The following is a 23,391-nucleotide window of genomic DNA, read 5'->3' on the forward strand; positions in this document are numbered from 1 at the left end:
GTGAGTCTGCATTTTGGGTCCTTCTCCTGCCTGCCACACAACGTACCATGACATAAACGGCATTTTCGGTCACTGAAAACTGTGATTTTTAAAAACGCCTTCCAGGGTGGATATTTTCGAAAACTCAATTTTTGCATTTACATGTGGACAAGGAAAACGGAGAAAACGCAGCGCCAAATGTGTGCGCATTTTTTGACGTGCGCCACATTATTGTTTCGGTGAAATGAATTTCTACAATGGCGGACTTACACCAAATACTGTTACTCTCTGCAGTGTTTAAATGCTTACATATACACACACACAGTTACTGTCCCTCCACACAGGACTCAGTCCTGTTTCTATGTGCAGATCTATCTTTGTTTACTCTTTCCCACCGAGGCTTCTAGATTTCTGATTGGCCAACATTTCTACACGGTTAGGAATATATCGCCACCTGTTGCTTTGGCATGTTCCTAGCAGCGTTTTCCTTCGTTTTTGCGTTTACGTGTGGACAGGATTTTTTTTAAAAACAAAAACGGAAAATCTCAGTTTGCAAAAATACCCGTGTACGTGTGGACGTAGCCAAAGTCTATTTTGTAGATTTCCTGAAAGGAGGATAATCCAAGGATACGTTCATTGTCTAATGAAGTTGGACTAACAAAATGTCAGTTAGTAAGTGTGTGGTTTCACAGTCAGTTCAGAGTCACTTCCACCATACGAAACAGGATTTCATTCACCAGTGGGTGTCATCACAGTACCTATGTCCATCTTTTATACTGCCTATTAGCTTGATGTTTGCTTTATTACACTTAATTTATTTTAGTGCACAAGAATGATTTTCAGTGCAGACCTAAAATGATGTGAGACAGGGGCACAAAGTAGTGGAGCCAGTGGCTCCTTGGCACTGGCTTCACTACTTGGCAGCTATATTGGTGAGGATATAGCTGTCAAACACTAAATCTTTGTATTCAGACTGAATTAGCAAACACTATATCCATTTAAAATCAGCATGCTAGGTTTGGTATGATGGTACACTAAGCAACTCCAACCTCATATAAATATATTTATGTAAAAGTCAAGAAATTTGACAGAGAGCGAGATTAGACCAAGCTAAACATGATGAAGCATCATCTGCAACTGCCTCACATCTCTCGACAAAGTTCATTCCCCTTTTTTTAGCTGAGTGTAAATCGCTCAAAATGACAAATACCTATCATCATAGGTTTTTTTTGCATAACTGTGCTGCCAGAGGCAAAATAACAGAGACAGACGTTTCCTGCCAACATCATTAGCCCTCGCGTCATGTGGGGCCACAACAGTGTTTCGTATGAAAATAATTTCCATCAATATGTTACACAAATACACGGATACAAATGATGTTTGTTTAAATATGAACTCGGTACGATCAGTCATCTTATTTGCCTGTAAAGCCTTCTAACCACATCTTTAATTCCTTTGTAAACAAGAACACAGAAAGCAAATTTATCCTTATCTCGGTCTGTCACCTGTGTGTAGGATTGTGCCTTAATCTCTTTAACGCGAGCTCATTTGAACTGGAACACAACATAATTTGCACACATTTAACAGTCTCTGCATAAGCGTACTGTGTTTTCAATGCCTTGCTCAAGGGCATCAACACTACAGGAAGGGTTGCTGTGCTGCACTATATTATAAAACCAACACTGCAGTAAAAAAAAAAAAAAGAAAGAAAGAAAAATTCCTGCTGGTGGCTTTTCTTTGAGCTTCTATTCCCCTCTCGGCAGCTTTCTCTGCCTTTTCCTGTTTACCTCAAGAATAGTGAGATATGTGATACTCCGACGGGATGTAAAACTACACACAAACAAGCGCACGCATCCACAACACATCTTCATGGAGTCAAGGGCATTATAGGTTTGTGCCAGTCTATTTCAGGTGAAATATGACAGCACCTATATGGGTCTTTTGAGTTATTTTGACAGCCTATAGCTGCAGTCTAGAGGGGCATAACGCCATTAACAGGCACCAAGTGTAAGCACAGAGCTGCGTCACGTCCCATCAAGAGACGGGAGCGAGAGCGGGAAATGAAAGCAAAATCAAATCAAATTAAAAGAGAACATAATAATAATCAATTAGTCTAATTCAATGTTTTGAATGACAGAATTTCTGTTTTCAGCCAATTAAATGAATGATAATTAACTGGAAAAACAGGATTAAAATCCACAGAGCAAACAGCATCATCCACTATTCACTCCGAGCAAAAATTCATAACACTTTTGTTCACATCTTTGTCTCAATTCATACAATCCTCACACATACGCGCACACATTTGCAGGCACTGCAGAGTTTTAGACGTCTCAGATACGGACTGCAAGAAGTAATTATTTGCTTGATCGTTTAGTCTGCTAATTATTTTCTTGATAAATTAATTTTGTCTATAGTAAATATCAAGAAAATAGCCACCACATTTTCCTGGATCTATTACTGACTTTTAATTTAATTTTACAAGTCCAAAATGAGATAATTTAAGTTTCTCCAAAGGTTCTATTAGACATCAAACTTCAAATCTGAAAAGCTGGAGCTGAAAAAAGAAATCCTACTAAAATAATTAAACACATCATCCAAATAGCTGCTGACTATTTTCAGTTATGTATTTTTATCTCATAACTGGCACGCTCATTTTCTTTCAGGAAATTGATGTTTCCTTTCCCGAGCAGTTATGACTACAAGGTTTATGTGAGTGGAAGAGAATTATACTACTAGCATATACAGAATGGCTACATATTAACAGTTTGATTTATTACAATGGTATAATGCAAGATTAATTAATTTTTCCATTCAGTTCAATTCAATTTTATTTATATAGCACCAACTCCCAACAACAGTTGCTTGATATTGTAAGGTCAAGACCCTAAAATAATACAAAGAAAGCAACAACAAAAAACCCCAACAATCATATGGCCCCCTATGGCAAGCAATCCAGCGACAGTGGGAAGAAAAAACACCCTTTTAACAGGAAGAAACCTCATGCAGAATCAGGATCAGGGAGGGGTGGCCATCTGCTGCGACTGGTTACTGAACACTTAGGAAAGATTCTCCTGTTTTGACTTTGTAGTCACATCAACTCGTGCTGCCCGAAGTCCTTATTAAAAGACTCCAGGTAATGCCACCAAGAAAAAAACTCTGTACTCTGAATTTCTGTAGTATTAGTGATGAGCAAGAGGAGGAGCTTAATGGTGTGGGTGGAGTCATCTTTGTCTGAATGGGAATAAGACCAGAGAGATGCAATTTACCTAAGTAGGCCTCCAAAATGACCAAGCACCTGGGTTTCCTCATCACGCGCACATTCTTTGAGTCATCTTTCCTGTTGGATGGAATATAACCAATGGTTATGAGCGGAAAAATGTTTCTCCCCCAAATGGTTGGCAGTGGGCGAGAAATTTGGGGTTGAGTTACTGCCACTTCCTATCACTTCTGCTATAACACCACTAACGGTGGACTGTGGAATATTTAATAATAAAATTTTCATGACTGGACTTGTTGCTCAGGTGGCATCCTATCACGGAACCACGAAGGAAGTAAATGAGCTCCTGAGAGCGACCCATTCTTTCACAAATGGTTGATTTTATACACCCACGGTGATGGAAGTGACTGGAACACCTGAAATAAATCACTTGGATTGGTGAGTGAGTACTTTTCAGTACCTTTAGTCTTATTTGTACTCATCGAATCTTATCACCAGTTTGTTTGCATGACATTATGATACCGCCACTTTGCTTCCAGGAAAAACTTCAAAAGGCCAGCTGCTGTGTGTGATTTATTTATTTATTTAAACGAAGCATGTCTAATTCTGCACGTAAGATAAAGATACAGTTTCCATGGAGCAACTTCAACCTTGCTTATTTTAAATAATTAAATATTACAAAACATTAAACAATCTGAAAAAGGTCAATGATCTTAAACTTTAAACATAAGATGAAAACTCACCCACTCACACAAATTCTACTCCCTCATTTAGATGCTTTTAAAGCTCTGCACATAATTTCTGCCCCCTCATAAACACTTGCCTTTGATGTTCCTTAGCACCCTCAAAGGCTCTCATGGCTGTCTGATCTGTGACAGCACAACACTAACCTCTACAAACTGATATCTACATATGAATGCACATAATCTGGAGTCAACCAGACCAGAAGCTTATCCTGCACTTAGTCTCACGAGTTTTGACCGATCATGTCTGAGCAGGCTTTGACTAAATGCTGTTTGTGTATCTAACATGCAAATCATGAAAACATCTGCTCTCATACAACTGTTTAAAACATATCTGTAAAGGTGGACTGTACTGGAAACTGAGCCTGGATATCACTTATCTGGATATTTGCTGGCTAAGATTCTCTCATTTCTCACACAAAGACACCTTACAACACACATCTTAAAACTGCGTCAGCTGTGAGTAAAGCCCTGTTTCCTAAGAAAGAAAATTAGAGCTTGAGGAAAGAGAAATGTAAGAAGCAAGTCTGACTAAGTGTGGAGGAAGAAAGTCAGACGGAGGAAGAAAAACAGGAAGGAAGTAAAGATGGTGAAATGAGAGGAAATAACCTGGTAGAAAGTCAGGAAACGCTGACATGTGCAAGAGTGTGTGCAGCAGTCTGACGCACCTATGCTGTTGGTGACTGAGATTTGTTAATGGTGGACATCCCACGCCTGACATCTCAAGAAAGTCTGTGTTGCTTGGCAACACTCCAGACCTCTCTCTACAGCATCTCTTGTCTTTCCTGCATTTCATCATTACCTGTCTCCCTTTTCTTTTGCTTTCAAGGTTGTCGCAAATGAGTTCTGTAACTTAATTTTTAAAAAGGTGACGCTGCAAAGGAAAGCCCCGCACATGCTTTGGCGTCAAGCTGCGTTCACATGGAGATGGTCAGTGGAAACCTGTAGCTAGTAACGACAATTCTCAACAGGGGAAACTTCGTAATGAGGGAGTGAGTGCAGTCATGTGTGCACAAAAAACACGCATGTGACAGGCAGCAAGGATATGCTAAATTCATTACCTCGGGCCACAAAGGTACAAGGTACAGACACACAAATATGTATAGACACACAAATATTAAAACATAGGCAAACTTTATTTCGTGCTTGCTTAAGACGTGCAGTCTTGCACAAACATAGAAAAATAAATAAAATGTCCGCAGCTGCCATTTAATAAAGGTACATATTTACTTTGCTGTTTTTGTTTCAGGGTATGACTTCACGTCAGATGGCTATTTTGGAAGCTGTGAATTGTGGGCCTGTTGAAATACTTCAAGCAAGTTTTGACATTAGACATCCATCTCCGTAATGCTACAGGGCAGCTTTTCTTATTCCACTACTCATGAACCTTCATCCAACACAATGGACTGGCAGCTGCTGGGACTGGATGTGTTATGAGAAGTAGGGGTGGGTTTACCGATTAAAATTGGTTAGGTTAAACCTCACAAAATTTCAACAACCACCAAACAACTAAAACTGTAAATGAGAGCAGGTACATGGATTCTGCACAAATTCGTAAACATAGAGCACGGACCCGCCGACGCATCAGAATTGGTGAGATGTCAGCTTTCTATGTTTACGTCTTTTTTTTTTTTTACGCTAGATTCTGACGCTGCAGGTTTCATCATCCTCCAACTGAACCATCAGCAAAAGAAGATCCAAACTAAGCTTCACCTTTCGCTTCACGTAAACATCGTCATGAATTCCCTCTTACTTTTGCTGTTTTGCTTCCACCATGATAAAATGACACGTCATGCACAGCTCTCCCTCTCTCTCAGTGTACTTCAAGAAGAGTGTCACATCTAAAAATCTCTGTTTTCTGCATTATCCACTTTCTTATTACGCACCAGTCTACCACTGTGTACAGCGCTGTCGGCCGCGGTTTGTTTTTAATTTTTTTAATTTAACTAACTTACAACAAGAAAGTCTAAGTTCTGCTGCTGAAGAAATGTAAACTTTTTAAAATATGCGAAATTGCAAAATGCTTAGCTGTGTCTCTAATTAAACCTCTGTAACTTTGCTTCAATTTAATAAAGTTACGTTGAAACCAAGCACACCATTGTTTTTCTTGTGACATTACCAATAAGTTTGATGTGTCACATGGCCCTCTTCCTATTGAAAAAACAAAAGTTGTATCCAAGATGGCCGACTTCTAAATGGCCACCATGGTCACCACCCATCTTGAGGAGTTTGCCTCCTCACATATACTAATGTGCCACAAACAGGACTTTAATATCACCAACCATTCCCATGTTATTACGGTGTATCCATATAAATGGCCCACCCTGTAGAATGAAACGGTAAAAGGTAAAGAGTTAATAACATTTTTTTCAGACCACACTTTATTCGTTTTTTTGGTCTTCGTCCTGGTTAGAAATTGAGACAAACAGGATAGAGGTACATTTCCAGGCACTGGAAAATTACACAAGTTCCCATTAATGATGAGAAGGGTTTCTGATAGTTAAGCTTGAACACATGTTGTAAAAAAAATCTGTATTTCTCATGCCAAATTCTCTTTGACTCCTACAACTAGTATATATCTACACACCAATACCTGAACACTCCCCGGCACCTTTCTACCAAGCATCCGTGGTTTTTGGAGTGGTGAGGTGTCTGATCAGAGTCCAGAGACAATATCCACCCTGGGCACATCCTTGCTCACCCTGATACCACCCGGTGGCAGAGGACAAAGAAGTATCCCCTACTAAACAACCAACTCTCAGGTGTTTCACCCTCAGGTGTAACTAAGGTATAGCTATGAATTTAACAGTGTTGTTTTTCAGCCACATAATATTTTAAAACACTTCCATAAACCCTTCATTGCAGTATTTTACATTTGCAATGGCTAGCCATCCTATTTCACAGAAAATTATCAGCCAACACTGCTTTTCCCCTCGGCTGTACTGACCTTTCAGGTCATTGTTTTGGTTTTCTAGTCTTTTGGATGCAGCAGGCAGCTGTGATCAACAAAAACTCTCCTGTGAGCTCTCCGCTCAGCACCAAACAGAGCTGCCAGGTCTGTTTGATAAAACCAGCCCCATGGCCAATCAAACTAACCTATAATAAACAATACAATATAACACCCAAAAGGCAGGCACCCGGTGTTGGAGAGTATCGCAAAATAGTTTGTTTTCTATCTAAGCCTGCATGCTGGAGTTTGGCTTTTATGATTTTTAGGATATATTGGCAATTTTCATACACAACACGAACTCATGGACAAGAAAAGTTCAACCTGCAGAAATGCTTCAAATGTGGGCCAATTACTCAGAAAACCGCAGACCTCGCAACCATAGCAACCCTGGCACCAACAAAGTCAGTAACTAGCTGGTGAAAAAGGAAGCATATAGCAGCTACTGTAAAGAGCTGAAAGGAGCACTCTTGCCAGAAATTCAAAATGTAAATGTTGCCTTACACATTTCTCAGAGATAAAAATGTACGTGTGATTTGGCACATGACTGTAAACACTGTTTATATGTCAGTGATGCTTTTCCAGTTTAGATAGATTCATGCATTTCTTTTCTGCAAACCCCCCCCCCAAAAAAATACTCTGTATCGGGTGCCAAACATAAGGCCCAGGGACCAGAATCAGCCTGGCAAAGATTCCAATCTGGTCCTATGGAAGGTTTTAGAAAATATAAAGGAAGACATTGCTCTTGGATTTGTAAGTGTATTTTCACAAGGTTTACAGTTTTTTTTCTACTGATCAAGACCTCCCCCACTGGCCATTAACACAATTTCATTTTAGATTTCAGTCAGTTTACCTCTTGCAATTTAAACCCAAAGAGTCATGCTTATAGATTTCTTTCATTTACTACAGCAGCATGTTAGAAAAACTGAAACATGATGTTGAAATTGTGCTTCTTCATCTTCTATTATTACATTTATATATTTATATATCAATATTATATAGTAAGATTTAATAGATTCAATGTTTAGTTCAACATCTTTTCACTGGCAAAAAGCGGAGTTTCACCAGTCTAGTTGAAAGTGGGCTGTATGAATTTTCCAATGAAGAATTTGAATAATTTTAATGGCATTAAAGTATATTGAGGGGGGGTTAAAGAAAACTTTAAATTACACCGTATTTCACTTTAACATGGTGCTTTAAGCGGTTTATTTTAAGGTTAGACTTTCTGTATGACTCATTACAAAAATCTAGCACTTTGATTGACAGCTTTAAGTGACAGCTGACAACCAGGAAACTAAACACTCAGACAAGAGACAGAGGTTAAAACACTACTGCGGACATCTAACGAGGGAGAAAGATGACCAGGGGGGACTGGTGAGCGCGCATGTTAGCAGATGTCACGTGGATTGATAAAAACAAAAGATTGAGATGTAAACAATGGTGGCGACTGCAGCACAGCTAATTTTTTTTAGACCCTATTAATCCTCTAAGGGGATGCAAATGCTTTTTTTGTGTGTGTTTATGTTAACTCTGTTTATCCACAATGGCAGTGGGAAAATCACTGCAGTGATAAGTTAATTATTCAGCAACGACTCGGTCCTTCTCTCCCTCTGACACTCTGTTCCTTCCACTTCTACTTCTTCAATAAAACCAGCGCGAGCACGCACGCACGCACACACACACAAATCCTCCCACGCAAGCTCGAGATGATGTCACACACAAAAAGCTGATGATACCGAATACGCTGTGTATACCCACATGCTCGCATTCAAAGGTTTAAGCTATCATGCACAGCGCATTAGTACAAACGCACACACTCGCCCAGGTGCGAACATCTCCAGGCGGTGTGCCAGTCAGGCCGGCAGGCTGCCAGTATACCAGACAGAGGGTCTGTTGTGTTGTAAATGTCAGATGTCCCGCTGTTTGTGCCAGCATGCATCTCCCTGCTAAGCACTCATTTAAACACACTTAATACACAGCGTGTGGGGCTGAGGGAGCCGGAAGGAAGAAGTAAAGATGGAGCGGGAATACTGAGAAGTAGTGTGAGTTTGGATCAAGCCTGCTTGTTCAGTAAAACCCTAAAAATCAAGCTTCTGTCCTACACAGCCTTTCTTTGTTGTTGTAATATGCCCATTTTTCCCCACAGGGATCATTAGCCTTTCATGTCGCTTCACTGTATCAGATATTTCAGCTGAGAGTTATTCAGAGTTCATGAACTACTCGTAAAGGTAAAAGGCTTCAAAAAAAAAAAAAACTGGAGAGATAGGGAGGATCTTCAGAAATGTATGATAAGGAGATGAAGAAAGAGGCAGAAACTGAGCAGAGTATTTAGAACTGCCAGGAGAGCCGGTCTCTCTAGTGACGGCTCATTCACTGCGTTCCCAAGGTAACCAGTGAAAGTATTCGCTCAGAACAATGGCAATATCACTAGCCTGTAATTTGTGTGTTTGTGTGTTGCTTTACTCTACATCATGTATGTTAAATAAGAATTGTGATGATGATATCATTCTTTGACTCTGTGCACACAGACACTACATTATAATGCAAATTAGGAGTCAAAACATCATCATCATGCAGTTAGAGTTAGTTAATTCACTGCATGTGTGTGTGTGTGTGTGTGTGTACCTGCGACAGGCTGGAGAAGCCCAGGTTACGACAGCCATTGCATGGAGTCAGTGCTTCCCAGAAGCCAGTGGGACCGCAGCTCTTTTCTGCCTCATCTTCTTCCATGGCCGGAGGGAGAGGTGGCGTCGGCCGCTGTGAGCACAAAATTCAGAACACAAGTATACGATTGTCATTATAACAAGTAACCAGTAATAATCAGCTCAAAGATTAGAGGGTGTATGTGTCCCAAGAAGATTAATTGTCAACCGGACAAAGAAAAGACTGATGGTACCGTACAAAAGCCATTTGTATACATCAGCATAGATTTAGGAGGACAGAGGGTGACAGCAGTTATTTTCAAAGCTGCTATGACCAATATATTTACAGTAACAGTGGCTCGTGTAACCCTGACTCAGACAGAAACAAATTGGAATAAACAAGCTTTTACATTAAGACTGAATTAAAAGAACAGCAGAGCTCCTGAAGGCTCTGCTGGTTGAGAGAGGGGTGGGAGTTGGAGGCTATTATGAAGCCTTTCCAGGTGCCACTTATTGGTCAGAAGCAGCTCACTGTTGATTTGCCTTCTGGAAAGAAAAAAGAAGCAAGTAGGACCGCAGACACTGGTCACCCACCTCTGCCATTCTCTTTAGCTCTACACACAGAGTTATTAAATTCATCTTTTTGGCTTCAAAGCACAATGCTAACGTCGCTCTGTGACAGCTGTGGGTGCAAGTAAGTGGCAGTTTGCTAAAATTATTTAACTTATGGTGCTTATGGCTAAATGTGCAGCAGATTCACCAAAAACACTCTTATGGGATAAAATCAAACAATCAAATACATTCTTATCTAGAATTTCTTTCCCTGGCTTTCTTCCATTACTGGAGATTTTGATAATTACAGTAAAAGCCAGCTTATTTCCCTTCAAAGGCACCATCTTTATCAACCTCAGTATCTTTTTGTGAAGCTCTTCATGGGGATCACAGCAAAAACCTGCAACCCTTCTCATATAACTACTTGAAATACCTGCACAGCACTGCTTTGGGCTAGTATGTGTTAGTGAGAAAAGCCCATTAATAGCAGAACATCTGAGGCTCACACGCAGTGCCCTTTCCTGGGGGCTCTTTGGCTCTCAGGGGACAGGTGTGCGGATGGGCTCTGCAGTATGAAGCGTCAGAGGGCAGATAAAGCCCACCTGATATCTCTGTGAACCAAACAACGCAGCCGAGGGCGTAGACCACAGCAGATTACAAAGACAAAAACACATATCGGCCGTCTCTAAAACTGCATATAGCTTTTACCAGGAGTGATGAGGGTGCACAGACTGAGGGAGGTCTCATGTTCATCATGCGGTGATTATCTTTAGAACAGAGGTCTAAAAGATGACAAGCGAGAGGGCAAAAAGAACAAAAAAAAGAAAAGGATTAAGAGCGGCAGGAATGCAGAGGGCATACTAAAGAAGCAAAGAATGAAAACTGTGCACCCAAATGAAGTTACAGAAGGAAGGAGAGACAGATGGAAAGAGCCAAAGAACGGCAGCGAGAATGGAGACGGAGGCAGAAAATGAGGCAGAAAGCGAAAGGTCACCAATCGCTCCAGATTGCAGAGGGCCCTTTGCAACACTTGAATATTGATTGATCTAAAAAGGACTGCAGTATTCACATATACATACTGCACTGTATGCATAAACAATACATAACCTTTCATTACAGTATGAATGTGATGCCAGCCAGTGTTCAATAGAGAGGACACAGTTAATTATTCATACTGAAAGCTGCATAGTTAATCAATATTACATTAGTTGTCAATGGGAAACCTTTAAAGGGATAGATTATGACTTAGGGAAAATCACCTGCTTAACTACATGAAAATGTGTCTTTTATGTCTGTCTGAAAGCTTCTTAACACAAATGAGTTTAGTTCATTTGATGGAGGAAACACAAAATGATTTATACTTGGATTTAAACTGACTCCAGTGTAATGAGTTTAAGTTACACGAGTTTAAATTTTACAGATCAATATGAAACCCAATAAACCCTTAGACATTTCCCTGCACTACATGCACATGGCTCTGATAGTGCAGCCAACTGGTTAGTGAAAACTAACCATGCATAAAAAATATCTGTTGAAGAGAGTCTTTGCATGGATGAAAAACACAGTTTTTACACAGATTTTAAGTGGCTCGACAGATCCAGGCTCAAATATCTCTACAATGACTGAATGGGTTACGCTGCACTAGATTTCTTTCCTAATTGTTTGGACCACTAACACTGAAAAGTGTGATATGTCCCCTGATGGGAAGACAGGAACTGCAGGTGTGGCCACAAAATGCCATTTCCACAAAAAAGGAAGGAGTACATTTTCATATTATAATTATATTTAAAATGGGTTTCTTTTTTTACAAAATAAAAAAAACAAACAATCAAACTAATCAAGTCTGGAGTGAATTTTTTATATTTTATGTCTCATGTTCAGAGTTTTTACTCAGGGCTGCAAGTATTGTACAGATTTCCAACTAGCATGGAGAAGTCTTAATTAACTGGTCATTATAGACAATCATGGTTAGCGATGAATAAACAAGGATCAACTCCTAAATCTAACTGACATCTACAGCAAGGTGACATTTTTGGTGCAGAGAACAATATCGTGGCAAAAATTACATTTCAAACCAGTATGAAAAATCTGATCAATATGCCCAATAATATGATTTATTACAATATATCCTTACTTGATTCTGTGCTTAGTGATAGAATGTTAGTATCGGGAGACAGTAAATTTTATAACCTGCTAATCAGTGTCCCTCAACATATAGCTTAAAGCAAAGCTGTATATCATTATAGTCCTGCAGGGTTGTTAGCATGGCTACAGATTGGCACCAAATATTAGAAATTAAGGAACACATTTGATTTTTAGTCCAGACAGTACTTGTAAAGGGTATTTACAGGTTCCGGCCTCTTAGATGTGAGGATCTGATTCTCTGCTCTATGCATCATCTGCACGCAAAACACAGAAAGAGTCCAAGTAGGGAAAAGAAAAGTGGCCAGCAGGGGGCGAGCTGTAGAAAGAAGTCAGAGTGCAAGTCCACAAGAAAGTTTTCCTCACTTGACTTATGACCTCATTAAACACTTTTCTGTTGGGTCTATGGCCTCAGTCACTACCTTAGCTTTAATTCACTTAACATGATGTCAATTTTGGTCCAATTTAGAGTAAAACAGACGACAAAGCATCCAAGCCTCATTTGTCACATCTGGTTTCCAAACACCAAGATGAAAATGGCCAGAACACTCTACTTAAAGCTCCACGATGACATCCACCTTTTATGTACAGTGTGTGCTTTTCCATCACGGTTATTGGGATACACAAGTTCTGGAATTCTGGCTGGAAAAAATACACAATCTCAGCTTTGATTTGAAATACTTAGATAAGCATGTGGACTAAATTATTTAGTTTTGAATTATAATTGAATAATAAATTCTTGTGTAATAAATGTAAGCAAAGAATACAACCAGTGCCAGCAGACCAGTGGCATCAGATTATAACAAACACATGCTGGTTTAACCACACAGAATGCACATGCTAGTGCTCATTTGAACACAACTCACACACATTTCCACTCTGACTTTCTGAATTCACACTGTGCCAGCATTCTTCGTGAGTGTATGCAATCTATGTGTGAGTTATTGCGCATATTTGCATTGTTCATTTCTGTACTATAGAGACACTGAATCGCATACTAAATAGGCCCGGCCTCAGTTTAGACAGTAGCCTGCGGGCACATATAAACACACACAGACATACACAAGCTAGGAGTGTCAGTAATAGAATACAAATTGGTACTTATAGAGAGGGGCACGAGATGGATTCAGGTAATTACAGCCTGAGTAAGACGTGGTGTACGTGTTTAATGTGCATGCACGTGTGAGAGAGCCTCAGCATGAGGTCTGTGCACCTGCTGCACTGTCCATAAAAGCTACTTGAATTACGCTGAAAGTGAACTTATTAAAGAAATGAAAAAAAAAATTGGACTATTGATCAGCATCACAATATTTTTTGCTGGAGTGTCTGTGCATGTGTTACTGTAGGGGAGCAAGATGGAGAGAAATAGAAAGAAAAATAGAAACAGACAAGCAGTAATAAGTGAGAAGCGCAGGCACATTCGATCGCATTTCTTTGGACAACCCTGTGAGTGTGCGCGCACGTGTGTCTGTGTGTGGTCTAAAGGTTCAGGTGTGATAGATGACCTGTGTTTCTGTCTTTCTGGCTGATGGAATTGAGCCTCAGAGCCTCTTCGTCATGCTGTGCTGGCTGTTAGAAATAAACTGCAGGTGTGATTCTCTGGTCAGCTAACACTGATAAAGGTCATCCACTTCCTCCTGAGCTGAACTTCAAGCCATTAATGTCTAATCAGTTTTCTCCTGCGTAAGAGTGTGTGTGTGTGTATGTGTGTTGTGTTAGGAGAGTGTGGACAGATACGGGGAAGGCGTGAACAATATTTCAGCATAAATAGGCACCAATTTAGAAGAAGGTCATGAAAAATATCTGCAGGCTGTGAACGGATCTTTGAGCACAAAGAATAATTACAATTGTAAATAAACCCTGGACCTGTTTTGTTTCTGTAACAAGAAGTGACAACTCAACAGGACGAGCCAACTCAGCGGCATCAGTCTGATACTGCCCTCTGTAGTCAAAATAGTCAAAGTGCAGTCTTTTTTGTAAGCCAGAAGTACACAAAGTGCCCATTTTATTAGGTGCACCTTGTTAATAGAAAGCTGATCCTGCTTTGACTTCCTTTAAAACTTCCTTAAGGCTTCATGACGCAGATTCAGTGAGCTGCTGGAAACACTTCTCATTCACATGGATCTCGAGTCTCAGACTGAGATATGCCAAGATGCAAGCCATGCTTTCATGCTGTTTACAGCTAATTCTGATCCCATCAACAGAATGTTGCAGCAGAAATCGACACCCATCAAACCGGGCACTATTTTTCCAATCTTCTCTTCCTGTTTTTGGGTAAGCATGTGTGAATGGTAACTTCAGTTTCCTGTTAGCGTTCTCTTATCTGACAGGAGCGGCACCCGGTGTGGTCTTCTGCTGCCGTAGCCCATCTGGTTCAAGGCTGTGAACTCTGAGATGCTCTTCTGTACATCCTGGTTCTGACAAGTAGTTATTTCGGTCACTGCTGCCTTCCTATCATCTCAAAGCAGACATGCCCTTCTCCTCTGACCTCTGGCATTCAACAAAGCATTTTTGCCCAGAGAATTACCGCTCGCTCGATATTTTCTCCTTTTTCTCAGACCAGCCTAGCTGGCACAAACAACCACATCACTTTCAAAGTCACTCAAATCACCTTTCTTTCCCATACTAATGCTCAATTTGAACTTCAACGGGTCATCTTGACCGTGTCTGAATGCCTGAGTAGCTGCCATGTGACTGGCCGATTCGATATTTGTATTAACAAGCAGCTGAACAATAACCAGTGAAGTGGCCTTGACAGTAAATGAAGATCTGCAGCACAGCTGGGCCCTGTGTGCAGTAAGATAAAACATCTTGAAGGACTAAATAAGAGCTGATAAGCCTGCAGAGAGAAATTCTTTTAGATAAACAGAGAGCCTGCCTGCAGTCAAACATTTATAGATGTGGCAGAAACATTTTACTCAGAGCCAAAATATTTTTCTATCGATTTTTAAGTCTTAATTTATTCTAGAGCAACACAGACATTATTGTAGGGACTGATTGCAATTCGGTCACTCCTGAAATTAAGACTTTCTGAGCCAGTGACCTCATACCAATCTTATCTGAAATTGCAACCATAAACTATCTAGTTTTTTTTTTCTTCGATTGGCAGATTTGCATTGACATTTGCACTTTTGTTTTATCTGTTTACTAAAACAGGAGAAAAAAAAGAACGAGTAAAACAGAAAGCAGGCCAGCACAAAGCAGCCAACTAAAGGGATATTTAGGGGCATAAATCAAACTCCAAAGACAGCAGGAGAAAAAGAAGTGCTGCAAAACCACTAAATTCTTGTATTTAAGAAACTGGAATAAGGCCCGGACATTTACTTTTGAGTTAACCATCATCATAGTCAAGTGTCAGTTAACAGAAAAGTAGAAATGCATTAGTAGTTTTTCTTTTTGGCATGGAGTTTTTCAGAACAACTTTAAACTCTGGTGTGAGAATATTTAATTACCAACGAGGTGTTCAATTGCAAACTACCTCAGTGCCCTTTTTTCCATTTTTGCCTGGCTCATTACTTCCCACAAAATGCATTTACATGAGCAGACCAAGAAAGGAGAGGCAAACACCACAACCAAAATGCACCACGCCTCTGTAATAGCCTAGTGGCGTACCTTGCTGGCTCGAGTCAGAGTGCCGTTGGGTCGATCTGGGCGCTCCTCATCGGACAGCCGCCCGCTACCGAAGCTGTCCATAGAGTGGGAGGAGATGGTGTGGCAGAGCTCCTCGAATGAGTAGTCCCTATCCCGGCACTTTTTGATCTCATGAAGCAGTTTGGACAGCTCGCTTGTCACAGCATCATCTGAGGAGGATGTAAGAAATGTGATTAGTATCTGTGAAGCCAGTTATTCTCATACCGGGTACGCCAGCAAATATATTTTATCACCAAAACAACAAAGAAAAAAAGGTGGAAGAAAATTTTTTTATATGCCTGTCTGATTTATTGTGAGATTAACCTGTTTGGCAGACACAAAACTCCTCCCCCGTCTGCTTCCTGCTTTGCTTTTGTGTCGCATTAAGGCACACTGTGCTAATCACTTCCTCCCGCTTCCCTCCACGACTCTCTAGGTAATCAAGGTAATTATGGGATCTGCTGACAATCACTGAGAGGAGAGCAGATCAGCACACACTCAGCAGGTTGCAATGTCATATTTGTAACACAGGGGGCAGTGCTGGACAAGGTAAGTGTGGAGTGGCAGTGACTGTTATTCTCCACTAAAGGAGCTGCTCTCCATGGCTTTATTCAGCCCATATTGCAAAAAGTAAACAATAGTTCCAATCAAGTTTAGTGGCGTTGTTCTTAGAGTAAACTGGACACATGCATTTGGATGATGGACTGGTCTGTAATGTTCCCTTATATATAAATAAATGCTTTATATAAATGCCTTTGTAGTTGTTTGGGTATATTACTAAACATATTGTAAGCCTTTGTGCAGAATGCATAAAGGAATGTGCTACATAGGTTGTTATTTGTTGTTATGTCATCTGTCTACACCCAGTTTCTGTCTTTATTTCTACCACTTCCTCTTTTTAGAACTAAAAAAAGCTGTATTTAGTCACCTCAGAGCTCACAGTCCAGTACTTCAGTTGTATTGTGTCACATGAGTCTGTCTTCATACTTACTCTTGTGTCTCAGTGAAGGGGACGCGGAAGGCGAGGGAACAGAAGTTCGAGGTGTAGGGACAGGACACGTGCGGACAGGCTCCTCCAGGATGCTCAGCTTCTCCATCTCATCCATCATATATTCTACAGACACGTGGAAACAGCGGAGAATTAAGAAGATGGACGATGAAGGAGACAAGATGAAAGCAATGTGAATTAAGGGGAAAGTGAAAATATGCCAGGAAGACGGGAATAATGAGCAGAAAGGGCACAGAGTGGAGGAAGTTTGGAGAGTGATCGAGGAGGGAGAGCGAGAGAGAAAAAAATCATTTCAGAGGCATTTTACCGGATCAATATAATAGCACAGCCATCAGTATTGTAAACAGCTTGAACTGCATTCAATTCACACTTTTCCCCGCACCGCAAATTCACTTCACAGCTTCTGCTAATAAAGCAATCTGCTGTTCATGAAGGTAAAACAGAACAAATTATGTGGCTAGGGAAGGAAAGAGGAAGAGGAGGGGAGAAAAGGGTTCAGGTGAAGGGCCAGAAACAAAGTTCAACACTTGCTTAACTCAGGCAAAGCACACGAATACACTTGCAGACAGAAATTAGGTGGCAAATTCCCTGCAGAGTCCTAATGAGGGAGCCGGTTAATGTCAGGAGGAGTGTTTGTGCATGTGGGTACATTTTCATTATTATGAATAGTGGCATTCAGCTCAGTAGTTATGACGAACAACCACATTTGCATACAACTACACTTAGTACTGGAATTTGTATCCGACTCAAAAAGAAAGACGAAATGCTTCGACAGATTTATTAAGTTCCATAAACAGCAGAGAACATAAAGTGCAGCGTCTTTATAAAATAATAAAATAATCCACTGAACTGTAGTACACAAGCAGTTGCTGATGGGCAGTACAAAATGAACTTGTTAATTCAAACAGTCGGATGAATCGTGTGCTGTGAAACAAATGAGATTCTATTCATAACGAGGTGCCTACGGCAACCAGAAAGCCTCTCGACTGGTACAATTGAGTAAATGACAAGTATTCTGCTCTTTGCGTCTCTGTCTGTGCGTGCGTGTGTGTGTGCTTTTCCATCTCCTCTCCAACAGGAAATGGCATGCAGCTGATCTTTTCACTGAGTCACAGCTGCGTCCTTTCCCTCTCTCTCTCACACATTCACTCTCCAATTTATGCTGAAGTCCAAATCTCTGTTTGCACTTCTAATTTAGAGAGACAAGCTTTTCACGGCTGTCATTTCTGACCAATATGCACAATGACATGAATTTTTGACTTTTAAAAAGCTACGTTCATTTCATAAACATATTTTCTAGCCTCACTTGTGTGCATATTAACAAATATTCCCCCAAACTGTGATTCTATATGCACAGCTCGGGATGTGAACAGCTAAGGATGCCGAATTAAGTCCAGACAGCTGCACTGTATTGACATCTTCAACCCCAGTTATCCACATAATCACTCTTCATTCTTGTAAATACAAGTGTGTAAACAAGCAAATCCACAGAACTGTATTGTAAACTCTATCCATTCTCTTCTGCTTTTCCAAATTAGGGTCGCAGAAGTTATTTTAAACTGTAGAGGAAATCCCAAATATACCAAATAAAGCTAAATGTTAGGAGTAGGTGTACAAAACAAGGAGCAAGAATCTAGTAGGTGGTGCTGCGACAGAGGCTATACGGCATTTGGTTAGCATACACTGACTGGTGAGTTACATATATCACTTTTCTGTCATTTAACTGTTCAATGATGTTGGTTTAAAATGAATGTCAATGTAGGAGGTCTGTATCAGAGGGAAAAGCTGAAAAACGTTTGAAAGTCCAAAATGTATGTCCTTCACATTTTCTAAAGGATTCTGGCCACCAGGCCTGGTGTTCGACTGTCTTGAATCTGAAGTCAATAACATGAACATCCTGTCTTGGATCAAAAATTCAAGCTGGTGCTGGTGTTATGATGGGGGGTCCAACTGGGCATTGTTTCAATTCAAATTCTTTATTGTCCCAAAAGGGAAATTAGTTTAGCAACAGGATAAAAGTAAACAAAAAATAATATAAAATGACAATAATAGTAGTAGAAAATCCCAGAACAGTTATATGGCATTTAGGAGACAGGATGCAGTAGGGATAAAAGAAGTCTGGAGTCTTTTGGTCTTCCTCAGAGGTACCCTAAAACAGCGGCCGGAAGGCAACAACTCAAACTCACTGTGAAGTGGATGGTTTGAACAATTAACAATAGAATGAGCCTTTCTAAGCACATTTTTATTGTAAATGGCCAAAAGTCCATCTTACCAGCGCCCTGAAATTTTGCTAGCAGTTTTTACCAAAAGACCCAACCTCTTCTTATTCTTCAACCGTCAGGTTACCAAACCAGGCAGCGATACAAAAAGACATCACAGATTTGATAAAACTTCTATAAAACAAAGACAACATCTCAGATGAGACATTAAAAGATCTCATTTTCCTTAAAAACAACAGTCTTTATTGAACTTTTTTAGTAATGGCATCAGCATGAGATCCAAAACACAGTTTATGGTCAAGTACCACACCTAGATATTTGAAACTCTCAACAATCCCAATATCAGCAGTTTTAACGATAGTGGGTGATGAGCTATAAGACTAAGAGGACTTCCTAAAATCAATAATCATGTCTTTAGTTTTTGACACATTTAGTGAAAGGAAGGAGTCATCACACCAATCCACAAAATCATGTTTAAACACCACAGCCTTGAGTATTGTTGCTGACCATGTCCATTCCTTTAGGACACAGTTTACCAATCTTTTAATGGCTGTTTCTAACAGGGTAACTCATCATTTCACAAACTCAAATCATATCAAACTGGTTTCTGGAACATGCACTCAAATGTTCACCGTACTCAAAGGGCCTCCGCCGTCACCAGATCGCAATCCAATAGAGAACCTTTGGGATGTAGTGGAACAGAGCAATATTGAATCTATGCCTCGAAAAATTCAGTAAGTGCTGAAGGCAAAAAGCAGGTGTAACCCACTACTTCTGAGGTGTACCTAATAAAGTGCTGAGTGTACATCGTGTAGTTTCAATAAAGGGCTTGAACAGAGTCCAATTCTGTTATGTAGCGGAGACGCAGACCATCTCTAAAGCTCACTGCTCTTCATTAGCAAAAAACAAATTACTCAGAAGTTTTAGATGCTGGGTTTGGGGGCCGCTTTATGAACTGAAGAAGAGAATTTTAGCCCATTGTTCACTATACCTTTAGCTGGTTAAGCCTCCAGAGGTAAGCATGTGCTGTTTAACTCTGCTTGACTGATGAGAATCACAAAAGAGAACTAAAACTAAAAAGCATTTCGGGGAGCAACTAGCTATGTGAAATCATTTTTCAAGATGTGTGGGTAGGTTCTTCGCAACAACAAACCACTTCCACTTCACATATGTATCTCTGAAGCAAGTAGAAGGATAATAAAGCAACAACTACATGTTAAGGTTTAAAACACAAGACAAATATAGACAATTTTCCCCGATTTTGTTATTTGTTTACGCCTTAAATTGTTGTCGTGCTAAACGTGAAATAGGAAACTTGAATCACTAATTACATCTAAATTGTTCTGCCCTTTGCATCGCTGTGCGTTCCCTGGTTTAATGTCAGCTTTCTGTCTGTTATTTTCTAACCGTGGACGATTTGTTACATTCCTGGGGCTCAGTCTCTGCTCCCCTTTCTATCTTTGTCTCCTAGTTAAGACTGTTTAGCGGTTAATTTAGGCTCTCCTCGTTCGCCTATCCCTCCAATCCTGTCTGTCTTTATCTCACTCTCTTTAAATCATGCGCAACAACACGCCTAACGTACACCCACAGACTACACAATGACAGATAGCGAAGGCCTCCAAGCCACAGATTAGAGCGTTCAAACTGAACCTCATAATCACTTCAGGATAAAACTGTCTTTAGAAGGTGCAATATGGAGAATCTTTGGGTCTGCGGGGACTGCGGCGCAAACTCACACAAACAAGCACTGGTTGCACACAAAACCCACTGCAGCAGGACAAGAGCAAAAACAGGGATCTTAATGGCAGGTGGAATAAAGTGAAGACACTGAAAATGACAATATGCTTTTTTCTTTTTGGGCCATAAATTACAGTATAGCTTGATATAACTGCAGTACTCCTCCAGCCACAATAATTTTGAAAACTCCTAAACATAGACTATAAACTGCGTATTAAAAACATTAATATTACCTTGACTTCACCCATTTGCAATTCCTGAGTTTAGTGTTATCACAGAAGCAGTTGCCATATTTAGAGAAGTGTATAGGTGTATTGCATATTCATCACTCTCCACCATTTGCACTTAGAACTGAAGAAGCTTCTCGGATGAGGGGTGAAAGGTTTTCACGAAACTTAAAGAAGTCCAAACGTTTTTCTTTCCAAGCTCCTTAGACTACTATGACGTGGATGACTGAGAACCTTCAGTTACATGTTTCAGATCAAAGACATTTTTGTATTAGACAAAGATAACCTGAGTAAATTGGTTATCTTTGTCCAGCATGGACAGCATGTCAAATCACCTTATTGGGATCAGTTCGGACTTTGCAAAGGCAATTCCAAAACCGTCTTCAGGACATGAACTGGTGGCTGGATTTTCTCCTTTATGAGTATAATTCATGGTTCCATCGATTATAGCAAGTCGCCCTGAAGCAGCCCTGAATCATCACACTACTGCCACCGTGTTTGACTATTGGTGTGATGTTCTTTATATGAAATGTTGCGTCAGCTTTATGCCAAATGTAACGGGACCCAAACCTTCCTAAATGTTCAACTTTTGTCTCATTGGTCCACTGTCTGGCAGTAATTGGGCCACTTATTTAATGATTTAACAAGGGTTACTTCGGTTATCTTTATTCAATATTAAAATTTGTCTGATGATCTGAAACGTGAAAAAAAGTATGAAAGTATGAAAAATAGTATAAATCTGATAGGGAGCAGATGCTTTTTCCTAGCACTCCCACTTTTATTTTGAAACTATCAAAGGCAGAGTACACCAAGGACAGATCATCGACCACATCAGCCACCATAAATATGCATTTCTTGTATTTCTTAGGACGGAAACTACAGCACAAGGGCAAAAAGTCCACAAAGAAAGGCATCATTTACTTCACTCATCATAGCTCGTGGTTCTAAACTTCACAAGAGTAGAAACTCTTGTCAGAGCAGATAATTTTTTAACTCATCAAAGCAAGAAAAGCAAAAATGAAACTGATGCCTGGGATGATTGTTGCATTCCAGTTAGCTGAGCCTTTTCCAAATTCAACCATCATTAAGGATTTTAACAAGGGATTTTCCTGCTTTGACAAGTTGGGATGTTTGAAACTACTATTAAATAGCAAAGCAACAAAATCCAATATGAAGATGTAAGTCTGACCTTTTATGGCATGCCAAGGTCTTGCTGCTCCTTCACAATGTGTGTCGATATTAGTGTTCATTTATACACTGCTGGAGAACATCTATTATAAGGGTTCTTAAGTGGTTTAGATATGGACTTTATTGCACAGTAGTCATCAGAAATACCATAGTGCTATTTATCCACTGAAACTTCCAGAATCTTATGATAACAATCTTATTTAAAATCCAGCTAAACCAGTGAGACAAAGAAAATAAGTCAAGGCTAACAGTAACAGTGCATTCAAACTAAACACATACAGGAGCTTCCATTGTCGCTGGTGAACTGTTAAATCTTTCTTTTTGTTGTTATATATTTAGTGAACTTATGTAAGATTCTTACACCTGAAATGCCCCACTTTCTCAATTCATCTAAATCAAAAGTGTGTGCGTCTTTACCTTGGATGAGAGCAGTGATCTGCTGGGATTTTGGTGCGGGATGATCCCTCAGAATCTCCAGAGCCGTTCTTCCTTGGCTGTCTCTTAGATTGGTGTCGATCCCTGACACACAAACACACCCAAGAAAACGTGCATAAAATACAAGAAAAAGAGGGGGAAAAGTCAACACCCATTACTTAGTCTAACAATACAGGACCTACTCAGGCTTGCTCATGATAATTCACCTTCACCGCAGATACACAGAACTAAACACATTCAAGCGCAGTATACAAAAATAAATATGAAGTCAGATCTGTAAACACACCACTCAGTCAGAAACACCAGGGAGCATTTTTTCCAAGATTATAACCCAAATGTTTTGTAGATGAATACAAATTAGTCTCACACATACACATTCTTGCAATGCTAAGTCACAATCTCAGACAATGACACATAAAAAGACTGCATTCAAAGACTGATGCACAATATCAAATAGGCCATATGTGAAAATAAATGTCGTTCCAATCGTTCTGCTGGGTACCATCAGAAATGTATCAAACTGTAATAAAAGGACATTTACACCTAAGTTGGCATTTCAGGTTTTTATTTTCCCTCCTTTTTCCTCCTTATTTCTCATGTGGTTTGTACATTTATAAATGAAGTCTGTAATGTGATTAGTGCTTCAAGGAACTGTAGATGTAAAAAACAGCTTCCCTGGCTTTTTTATTTATCGAAAATAACAAATGTGTTTAAAAGAAAA

At 40.0% G+C, this 23,391-nt stretch overlaps 1 protein-coding gene and 1 long non-coding RNA gene across 5 annotated transcripts in view; one reads left to right on the forward strand and one right to left on the reverse strand.

Annotated features, from left to right (window-relative positions):
• Positions 1 to 5,999, forward strand: part of LOC106632362 — a 19,783-nt gene extending 13,784 nt beyond the window's left edge. Inside the window, exon 3 of the long non-coding RNA XR_006054369.1 lies at positions 3,504 to 5,999. This is a non-coding gene — a long non-coding RNA (uncharacterized LOC106632362). The remainder of the gene's footprint in view (positions 1 to 3,503) is intronic.
• The window catches only part of anks1b (ankyrin repeat and sterile alpha motif domain containing 1B), a 274,655-nt gene that overhangs the window by 143,934 nt on the left and 107,330 nt on the right, over positions 1 to 23,391 (reverse strand). For all 4 annotated transcript variants that reach the window (XM_005947551.2, XM_005947550.3, XM_014329283.2 and 1 more), the window contains 4 exons: positions 22,653 to 22,754; positions 16,847 to 16,969; positions 15,838 to 16,025; positions 9,515 to 9,646 (listed from right to left, as the gene is read on the reverse strand). In XM_005947551.2, coding sequence (XP_005947613.1) covers positions 9,515 to 9,646; positions 15,838 to 16,025; positions 16,847 to 16,969; positions 22,653 to 22,754 — 545 coding nt within the window. The remainder of the gene's footprint in view (positions 1 to 9,514; positions 9,647 to 15,837; positions 16,026 to 16,846; positions 16,970 to 22,652; positions 22,755 to 23,391) is intronic.

The sequence above is a fragment of the Haplochromis burtoni genome, unplaced genomic scaffold, assembly GCF_018398535.1.
Source record: "Haplochromis burtoni strain Fernald_Lab_line unplaced genomic scaffold, NCSU_Asbu1 Contig_49, whole genome shotgun sequence".
In the NCBI taxonomy this organism is placed as follows: Eukaryota; Metazoa; Chordata; class Actinopteri; order Cichliformes; family Cichlidae; genus Haplochromis; species Haplochromis burtoni.